At 47.9% G+C, this 10,466-nt stretch overlaps 1 protein-coding gene across 3 annotated transcripts in view; it reads right to left on the bottom strand.

Moving 5' to 3' along the window:
* Positions 1-9,972: 9,972 nt before the first annotated feature.
* LOC103189623 (dipeptidyl aminopeptidase-like protein 6) overlaps positions 9,973-10,466 on the bottom strand; it is a 200,011-nt gene continuing 199,517 nt past the window's right edge. For all 3 annotated transcript variants that reach the window (XM_042332321.1, XM_042332320.1, XM_042332322.1), the window contains exon 26: positions 9,973-10,143. In XM_042332321.1, coding sequence (XP_042188255.1) covers positions 10,000-10,143 — 144 coding nt within the window. In that variant the 3' untranslated portion in view covers positions 9,973-9,999. The remainder of the gene's footprint in view (positions 10,144-10,466) is intronic.

The following is a 10,466-nucleotide window of genomic DNA, read 5'->3' as shown; positions in this document are numbered from 1 at the left end:
GGTAGGAACCCGGTTGTTAGTAGATCGGCGGATCGCTTTTCCGGGGGTAACAACCCCTTCAAAACAAATAAAATTAATGACGGTCATTTGCTGACTCAATCCACGGCTGTTTGTGGGGACGTCGCTGGGTGCAATCGGCGTTTTGCCCACAAAATATACAGTCAATTTGCAGAACATTCCGTGAAGCGCTTTGAGACGTCTCGAAGACGTGATAAGGCGCTGTGTCAAATGCCAGGATTACTATTAGACCAACGTTTTGCTAAGGCTGGACTCCAATATATTATATTAATTATTAGTTTGTTGTTATTGCAGGTTAAAGCTCTCTTAGGGGTTTGTTTCGTAGAGTGGGGTGGGTGGGAGAGAAATGAGTATAGAGCATATTAACCGATGATGACAGTCTATCTTCGCTGACACTGGACACTGGACTGCCCTGTTCTTTTGCCAAAGTAAGTCGAGAGATAATTCATCACCGGGAATGCCACACCTTTATGCTGTACCATCACTTTCAATCGATTCCCAGGCTCTGACGCCTACAGACCGTTGGTTTGCACCCACATAAAAAACGTAGACTCAAGAGCAGAGCGACCGGTGATTCAAGTCTTTCACTTCATAGCTGTTTTGTGTGGAGAATCGCAAATCGGCCATTCACCCTCAAAATGCAGTCATTCTACTTTACAGTCAATCCTGCGAAGGGCTTTGAGCTGTCGACCTGACGTGAACGGTGCTACATTAGATGTGAGTATTACTATTATGATTATTATTATTTATTTTTGGAGTTTCTGCAGATCCACTTGTCCGGGTTTTCTTGGAATCCTCCACAGCCTTTGACCACAGCAGAACATCTTACGGGATGCGATATGACAAGGCAAGGAGTGTGAGGCATTATCCCCGGGAAAGCGATCTGCCAACACCTGGGTTCCTAGTTACTGCTAGTTAAACAGAGGCGCGCGTGAGTGTGTGTGTGTGGAGTGAGGAAACTTGCCCAATGTTACGCCCTGACCTGCCCGGGAATCAAACCCGGGTCCTCTCGCTCGCTCTAACCCCTGAGCTACAGGACTATTCTATTAAAAGATATTCAATATGATGACTGATCTGCACCTCAACTCCATCTCGCCGGTGGTAAAAGGGGGTCTATTTCGCCAGTGAGATTTAAGGAACAGCAAACTACTTCCGTAACATTTCGTGATTGCCACATTGACGCGTTGTAAATCAGGAGTTTCACACTGTCCCGTTGTTATACGTGCGTTTGAGAATTGCTGCCGGGAGGTTCGAGGTTCTATGCTGCGCTCTGCTGTCTATATCCAGTATTATTATTATCATCTCGTGAGCGTTGCTGTGTATCTACAGAGTGTAAAAGAGCGCTGCTCCTAGAATGCTTGACGTGGAATGGAGAGTTACGCAAATCCGATTAATCCTGGAAGAGTTTACCGTCAAGGATGGCATTTTAATCAAAGTTAGAAAGCGATTGGATTCCACTAATGAGTCAGTCAGAGGTTTTGATACCTACCTTCTGTTTGCAATTAAACCAGGTGTTCTCCATCTTCTCAATAGACAGAGAATAATGAACGTCTGGGAGTATTTACCAAACATTGTGTTTCTGATAACACAAACGGCAGCCGCGACCACGACTCGGCTCAAACATCACCTTTCCTCCAAGGTACCATCTCAGGTCCACTTCACAGGGACAGGGTTGGGCATTGGGCAATTAGGGGTTGATCCAAGGGAAGGGGAACATAATAATCCGACCACAACTACTAATACTCCTTGCGTCCGACATAGCACCGTATCACGTCTTTGTGACGTCTCAAAGCGCTTGACAGGATACACTGCGCAATTGGCTGCCGCGTTTCTCGAGCGCTTTGAGACGTCACAAAGACGTGATAAGGCGCTGTATCAAATGCGACAATTATTATTATTATTGTCACTATTTTACAGTCAAACCCTGAAGCACTTTGAGACGTTTTTGACGGCGCGACAAGCCAACTCTATCAAACGCAGGACATTTTACTGTGTCCGGTGAAAGGATTATTACGTAACAAACGAAGAATATTATTTGATTACTTCAGGGTTTTGGGACGTCCTGCCAACGTGAAAGCTGCTACGGAAATGCAAGTTGCATTGGATTTATCGGGAGTTGATGAAAAGAAGACTTTTGTTCCAGCAGAGGGCGGCAAAATACTGCGGATGCAGAAAATAATTTGAGTTTCTTGTGACCCTGTGAAGGAGACATTGATGCCACCTCATTACAGTGCTGAGGGAGCTCGCTCTTCAAATGAGATGATAAACCGAGGTCCACTTTAGATGCCTTGACGACGTAACGAGGCTCTACATCGAATGCAAAGATCATGTACGTGAGACTTTAATCCAAAGTCCCGTCTGTCTGTCCAGACGAACATTAAAGATAATAATACTAATAATCCCGGCATTTGACGCAGCGCCTTATCAGGTCTTCGAGACGTCTCAAAGCGCTTCACAGGATACACTGTAAAGTGAATTGACCGTGTGTGTTTTGTGGGTGAAAAGCGGCAGTGAGTTACCCACAAACAGTTGAGGTTACTAATTTATTATTTTTATTTTTGAAGGGATCATTGCCCCCGGAAAAGTGATCCGCCAATCGACTAACAACCGGATTCCTACTGACCGCTGGTAAACAGAGGTGTGTGTGTGGAGTGAGGAAACTTACCCAATGTCTCGCCCTGACCTGCCCGGGAATCGAACCCGGGTCCTCTCGCTTGCGAGGTGAGGGCTCTCACCACTGAGCCACAGTACTCCACTGTAATCTCAACGAGGTGAGATTTCTCTCGGACGCACAATGTTGTGGCATTTTGATGTCAATGTGTCAATGCCAGTTCAATACTGCTGTGCGCAATTGGCTGCCGCGTTTCGCCCACAAAATACACAGTCACTACACTTTACGGTCTATTCCGTGAAGCGCTTTGAGACATCTCAGAGATGTGATAAGGCGCCGTATCAAATGCCGGGTTTATATATCGAACGTCAAAGATCGTTATTCGAAAATAGCTCGAAGCTACAATCATTACATTAGAAAGTTTCATTATTCTTCATTTTCCGTTGCGAATTTAATGATATGGTAATAGATCCTCTGTTTAATGTCTATTCTGTCAGTTACACACAGTGGATGTAAGAACACCATGAAAAGAGCAATCGAGTGACCTTGACATGAAAACCAACCCCTTTTGCTTCATTACTCCAACAGTTTGCCTCATTTAATAATAATAATATAATAATAATCCTGGCGTTTGATACAGTGCTTTTCACGTCTTCGAGACGTCCCAAAGCGCTTCACAGAATATACTGTAAAGCGAATTGACTGTCTATTTGGGGACGAAACACGGAGGCCAATTGCGCACAGCAGCGTCTGTCCCACAAACTGTCGGGGATTGAGTGACAATTTGTTATTGCTCCCCCATCGCTGCATTCCGACTAAATGTGTTCAAAGTCCTGGGTTGGGTCTCAAACACACAACCTGCAACCTCTCGGTGTCAAGTGTGGTACCAATTCAGGTACACTTACAAGGTATCTCTCTCCCTCCCCCCTCTCCCTCCCTGTCTCCCTCCCTCTCTCTCTCTCTCTCTCAGATGGCAATGATTTTGTTGTGCAGTTTCCATCATTTCCTGACTTTATTATTCCACCGTATTCATGAAGCCTCAGTGATCCCATTACCTGTGACCTGAGGGTAGACTGTATAATTAATGGCTGGTACGGTGCTGAAGTCATAGAGAGAGTAAGTGAGTGAGTGTGTGAGTGAGTGAGAGTGAGAATGTGAGAGAGTGTATGAATGAGTGAGTGAGTGTGTGAGTGAGTATGTGAGTGAGAGTCAGAGAATGTGTGAGTGAGTGAGTGAGTGTGTGAGTGAGTCAGAGAGTGAGTCAGAGAGTGAGTCAGAGAGAGCGTGAGTAAGAATGTGAGTGAGAGTGATTGATTGAGAGTGTGAGTAAGAAAGTGAGTGAGTGAGTGATTGAGAGTGTGAGTGAATGAGTGATTGAGAGTGTGAGTGAGTGAGTGAGTGAGTGTGTGAGTGAGTGAGTGAGTGAGTGAGTGAGTGAGTGAGTCAGAGAGAGCGTGAGTAAGAATGTGAGTGAGAGTGATTGATTGAGAGTGTGAGTAAGAAAGTGAGTGAGTGAGTGATTGAGAGTGTGAGTGAATGAGTGAGTGATTGAGAGTGTGAGTGTGTGAGTGAGTGAGTGAGTGAGTGAGTAAGTGAGTGAGTGAGTCATATCATATCATGGGATCGTGCCATTGGGAAATATTCTGGGAAGAATCCGAGGTTTGCAGCTGGTGATCAGCAATAAATTGATAAAGTGGACGACGTATGTAAATTAGATCAATTAATGTTTAATTACTTCCTGATCCCTCCCTCCAGCACTCCATCTCGTGCCCTCTCTCTTTCTGTCTCAGTTTCTTGCCTTCAAATCTACCTCTTTGATATATGGCTGTCTCTCCTTCCTTCCTCCCCCCTCTCTCTTGCCCCTCTGTCCCCCCTCTCTTTCTTTTCCCCCCTCTCTCCTCCCCCCTCGCTCCTTTGATCGATATCCAACCCCATGTGGTGTGAAGCGCTCCGAGACTTTGCCCTACATCAAAACATTAAAAAGTTATTGGTGTCGCGACTGTCGATTGGCGGATCGCTTTCCCGGGGGTAATAATCCCTTCAAAAAAAAAATAACAATAATAATTGGTCATTTCAATCCACGGCCGTTTGTGGGGACGCGACTGTGCGCAATTGGCTGCCGTGTTTCACCCACAAAAAGTATAAGGTCAATTCACTTTGCTGTGAAGCGCCGTGAGACGTCTCGAAGGCATGATAAGGCGCTGTATCAAATGCAAGTATTATTATTTATATTATTACGAACCCTGGCGTGGACTTAGTTGGTCTGTTTCTACGCTGTTCCGTTCTCTGTGTCTGGGTGTAAAGAGCTCATTCACGCATTTCTTTTAACAGTGTCGGGGTAGGTGAATTCACACTGATGGGGTTCTACACCGAGCTGAGAGATCGTACCTCAGCCAGCACTAACTGCTTTCCATTCTGCCTCTGAATTTTGATGAGGAGAGACTGCAATTTGGCCACAGTTTCCTACTAATAGTTGCCTTTGGGGATCGTTACAGCAGATTCAAGCAGTGAAAGACAAATGCAAAGCAACACGGCGAGAGCCTGAGGTGTGTGAGTGTGTGTGTGTGTGTGTGTGGATTACTGCGGATGCTGGAAATTCTGAATTAAGAGCAGAAGTGGCCAGGGAACTCTCAGCAGGTCAGGCAGCATCGAACCCGGGTCCTCTCGCTTGCGAGGCGAGTGCTCCAACCACCGAGCTGCAGGACTCCACAATAATGCTCAGGGTCTGAAACAGTCTGCCATTGAAACCCTCAACGCAATTTCCCTAAACTCAGCACTAACGGGGAACGAGAAACAATTTATACCTCGGTAAGTATAATTGGAAAGCTGACCAGCTATAACAAGTCCATTTTGTGCGAATCAGGTTTCGAGATGCTTCAATCCTCAAACTCATTTTGCTTCAAGGTCTCTGAACTGCTAATCAATTTCCTGAGCACTGAAACAGTGAGGAGTTGGTAATCATTATAATAATAATAATAATAATAATAATAATCCTTACTGATAGAGCGCCTTAACACGTTGTTGAGACGAGTCAAGGCACTTCGCAAGATATATCGAACCCGGGGATTATTACCCCCGGAAAAGCGATCTGCCAATCGACTAACAACCGGGTTCCTACTGACAGAGGCGCGTGTGTGTGTGTGTGTGTGTGTGTGTGGGTGGGAAGGAAACTTGTCTAAGGTTTCTCGTTTGCTCTCGTTTTCAAATCACTTCATGCCCTGGCACCTCCCCGCCTCTCCGAACCCCCCCCAACCCCCTTCCCCACACCCACCCCACTCCACCACCCACCATCGGTGGCCATGCCTTCAGCCACTACACCCCGAAACTCTTGGCACCCTCTCCCTCAATCCCTCCGCCTCGCCCTCCCTCCTTCCCTCCCTCCCTCCCTCCCTCCCCACCTTCGGATCCCCACTTGAAGACCTTTCTTTTCGATCGCGCTTACAGACTCCGTCACCCAATTCTGGAGAGACGGGTTTGGCTGAAAAGAAAAGCACTCCCCGACATATAACGTCCTTCCGTGCGCTCACAGCGAAATCAAACAACCACCGAGAAAAAAAAAAAAAAACCTTTTTGCGTTCGGGAAATAAACCCACAACAGCCGAAATAGATGGAGGGAATCTCAGAAGTAAATACTCTCTATTTATTAAGGTTTTGTAGGAAATTCAGTTAGCTTTAAGTCGATGAATACCGTGGAACATTTACACGCACGCACACGCACACACCCACTCACAGTCAACAAAAGTGTGATTGGTTTTTTTCCCGCCCCCCTCACCCCCGAAAGCAATGATAGAAATGCAGCTTTTATGATGGTTCCTCGACAACATTAATTCACGATAAATTCCTACGGTGTGTTGGCTCACTGCTAAAATGCGGAACTCAGAGCATTTCCCCGGGACTTACAAGCAAGTTTAGCTCTTGTAAAGGTTCGGTCATCTTCATTCCCCTTTCACGAAGCCCGGTGCTCACCCAATGTCCAACGCAGCAATAAAAACGCCATATATTTTTCACCAACGTGTAATATTTCGCCGCTTACGACTTGCGGTATGAATTGGAAGCTTCAAACAGGATTAAAGCTGAGTTAATTAGCCTTTCTATGAAGATGTGTATATACTTTTCAGCATAAATCACCAGCCACGATTCAGCTTGCTCGGTGAATTTTGTTTCTGCCTCCGAGCGGTGGACAAACACCATCGTAAGCGTTGGCCAAAAAACTGTTTAGAAATCCCTTAAATCAGAATGTCCCAAAGGAAAACTGGCATCGAGGCTCTGAATCCTCTGAGTGCTAAAACATTCATTTACACGGTCATCACCTTTACAGTTGACATTCCGCTTCATCGCATCATCAACACGTCTCGAAGCACTTCACAGGATTTTAAGAAGAAGAAAATTCCCTGCATTTGAAACGGCGCCTGATCACGTCTGTGAGACGTCTCAAAGCGCTTCACAGGATACACTGTAAAGTGAGTTGACTGTGTAATTTTTGTGGGTGAAACGCGGCAGCCGATCGCGCACAGCAGCGTCCCCACAAACAGCCGTGGATTGAGTAACCAAACTATTATTATTTGTTTTAAGGGATTATTACCCCCGGAAAAGCCATCCGCCAATCAATTAACAACCGGGTTCCTACTGACTGCCGGTAAACAGAGGCGTGTGTGTGTGTGTGTGTGTGTGTGTGGAGTGAGGAAACTTGCCCAAGGTCTCGCCCTGACCTGCCCGGGAATCGAACCCGGGTCCTCTCCTTTGCGAGGCGAGGGCTCTAACCTCTTGAGCTACAGGAATCCATTTTACTGTAAAGCAGGGGAAGTGACTGTATTTTATGGGTGAAGACGGCAGCCAATTTGCACACACCAACGACCCGCAAACAAGCTATGGAGAGTGACCAATTTAATCCGTAGGCTTGTCAGCCCGGCCAACACACAGGGACAAACACCTTTCTCTTTTTGAGCGGTGCCGTGGGATCTTTAACGTCCTCCTGAACAGGCAGACGGGAACCCGACTGAAGAGTCAACTCGACTGTGAGGGATTACTGACATGGGGCTTGAACCATCAACCTTCCGACCCACAAGGCGAGAATGCTACCAACTGAGCCAGGCTGTGCTATTAATAACAAGATATTTCTCTCTCTCCTCCCTCCCTCCCTCCCATTTAGGCAAAGCTAATCTAATCTCCCCCTCCCAAGACTTTTATCGACGTAATTAGAAAATGATAAAATAATGTTGGGGACTGACTGGACTTACAATCTGATATAATACATTATTTACATTTCACTTTGGGAGGACATCTCAAGGCTCGAACGCTTTGACGATGCTGGGATGGAGACCCCCAACATCGCGGTTGGGGGGGGGGGTTGGAGGGGGTAGAAGGGGGAGGGGAGAAGAGAAAGGAGAGTTGGGAGTGGGGGCGAAAGCACAGACAAAGAGACACACCTTGAACGAGGGGATGACGGGAGCGAGCGAGAGGCCTCTGGGATGGAAGTCTATTTGGATGGAGTCCGGGATCGATTTCAAGATCCTCGCACTTTTTTCCGCCTCAATGCCCCGGGCACCTCCCTACCTCTCTCTGACCTGGCTTACCCCCCAACCCCACCCCGGCCCCCAACCCCCAACCCACCGTCTGGCTCCAGCTTCCTGCATGTCCCTCATTTCCCTCCGCTCCACCATCGGAGACCTCACTTTCATATTTTGCGGGCGAAATGCGGAAGCCGATCGCGCACGGCAGCGCCCCCACAAACAGCCGTGGATTGAAGTGACCGAATTATCATTATTATTATCATCATCCCCGGAAAAACGATCCAGCAATAAACTAACAACCGGGTTCCTACTGACTGCCGGTAAACAGAGCCGCGCGCGCGCGCGTGTGTGTGTGTGTGGAGTGAGGAAACTTGCCCAACGTCTCGCCCTGACCCGCCCGGGAATCGAACGCGGGTCCTCTCGCTCGCGAGGGCTCTAACCCCTGAGCTACAGGACTCTCGTGCGCGATGGTAATCCCTTTCTTTGGGCACCAGATGGTAGGTGATGACTATCCAAGGTTATTTTAAGGGAGTGCGAACGGGTTCGATCTTGTCTTTCTGTGCTGAAAAGTCTCAAAGGAAAGTCACTTTGTTATGGGGTCAGCCCGACGTCTGACACACACGGAAACGAACCACCGAGCTCGAGAGAGAAGCCCAAACTAGCCCACAAACAACATCAACAACCTGCATTGACACAGCGACCTCCACACAGGGCCTTCGTCACCTGAACCCATCGCGCCGTCTTGTGAAATAAGTTGAACAGGGAAACAGTTCACGGTAACGGTTACGGGGTTGTGCTCTGAAGCTAACGGCTGCAGTTTGGTTTCTTCACCTTGGAATCTGATAACAATAATAATAATGATAATAATAATGATAATAATAATAATAATAACCACTCGCATTTGATTTCACATCAGAGAGGATGTCCCAAAGCACTTTGTGGGGTATGACCGTAAAGCAGAGTGACTGTGTGGCTTTGTGGGCCAACGAGTGTAGTTCGATGTTTTGTTCATCTGTAGACTTTAGCAGCTGTGTAACTCCCCCCACATCAGCCCCAACCCCACTGCCCCCCCCACCCCGCCCACTCATCCCTGACCCACCTCCCACCTCCTCCTTCCCCCCCGGTGACTCTCTCTGTCGGGCCTCCGAGCTGTTGTTTCAGACAATCTGAGCAAATAAACAATTTTTTTTTGTTTTTGTTTGTGTTTTTTTTGCACGAGATAATAGCACAGAGAGCGATGGCGTTTGGTGAGGTCTGAATAATAGCCACGGTTTCATGTTAATGGTTCTTCTCTGGGTGGGTGGGTGGGTGGGTGCGTGCGAGGGGTTGGGGTGAAGGGGGTTAGTGGGGGAGAGTGGGGAGAGGGGAGAGGGAGAGGAAGGTTGGTGGAGAGACAGGGGGAGGGGGTAAAGTAGGTGAGGGGAGGCAAGGAGAGGAGAGAGGAAAGGGGAGGGTAGGTAAGGAGAGGGAAGAGGGGAGGGGAGTGGAGAGGAGATGGGAGGAGGAGAGCTGAGGAGAGGAGAGGAGAGAGGAGAGGGAAGAGTAGAGAGGAGGAGAGGGGAGATGAGAGAGGAGGAGTGGGTAGGGCGAGAGAGGGAAGAGGAGAGGGTGGGGGAAGAGGACAGGGGAGAGGAGATGAACAGGAGAGGGGAGAGGCGGGAGGGAGGGAGGGAAGGAGGGAGGGAAGGAGGGAGGGAGGGAGCTGTATCACGTCAGATGGAGCGAGTTGGCTTTCAGGTCCTTGTCACATGCTAACATAATAATACTCTTCTTTTGACAACGACAACGAAATAAAATAAAAGAGTTGTATTTTCATAAAAAAGAGATGTCTTGTGCTTGGCGCGGAGAGAAACCCAGACGTTAACCGTCCTCTTCCTCCTCTTCTGGTTCTACCGGAATGTTCTCTGGGATCCTGAAGCATTCCTCGAAGTAGTTCATGATGGAGTTGTAGAGGTGGTGTTTGACTGCTTCTTTCTCCATGAAATGCCCCTGATCGGGGTATAACTGCAAAGGCAGGTGAAATAGCCAGTGAGAAACCAGGGGACAGGTCCGCGTGCGCGTGTGTGTGTGTGTCTGTGTTTGCGTGTCTGTACGTGTTGCGTCTGTATGCGTGTCTGTGTGTGTCTATGTGTGTGTCTGTGTGTGCGTGTCTGTGTGTGTGTGTCTGTATTTGTGTGTCTGTGTCTGTATGCGTCAAAGCGCTTCACGGGATACACTTTACAGTGAATCGACTGTGTATTTTGTGGGCGAAAGGCGGCAGCCGATTGCGCACAGCAGCGTCCCCGCAAACAGCCGTGGGTTGAGGGACCAATTTATTTCTTATCTTT

This window comes from Callorhinchus milii, unplaced genomic scaffold, assembly GCF_018977255.1.
Source record: "Callorhinchus milii isolate IMCB2004 unplaced genomic scaffold, IMCB_Cmil_1.0 Scaffold2, whole genome shotgun sequence".
Lineage (NCBI taxonomy): Eukaryota > Metazoa > Chordata > Chondrichthyes > Chimaeriformes > Callorhinchidae > Callorhinchus > Callorhinchus milii.
Note: the sequence above shows the minus strand (reverse complement) of the source record. Positions and strands in the feature narration are given on the sequence as shown.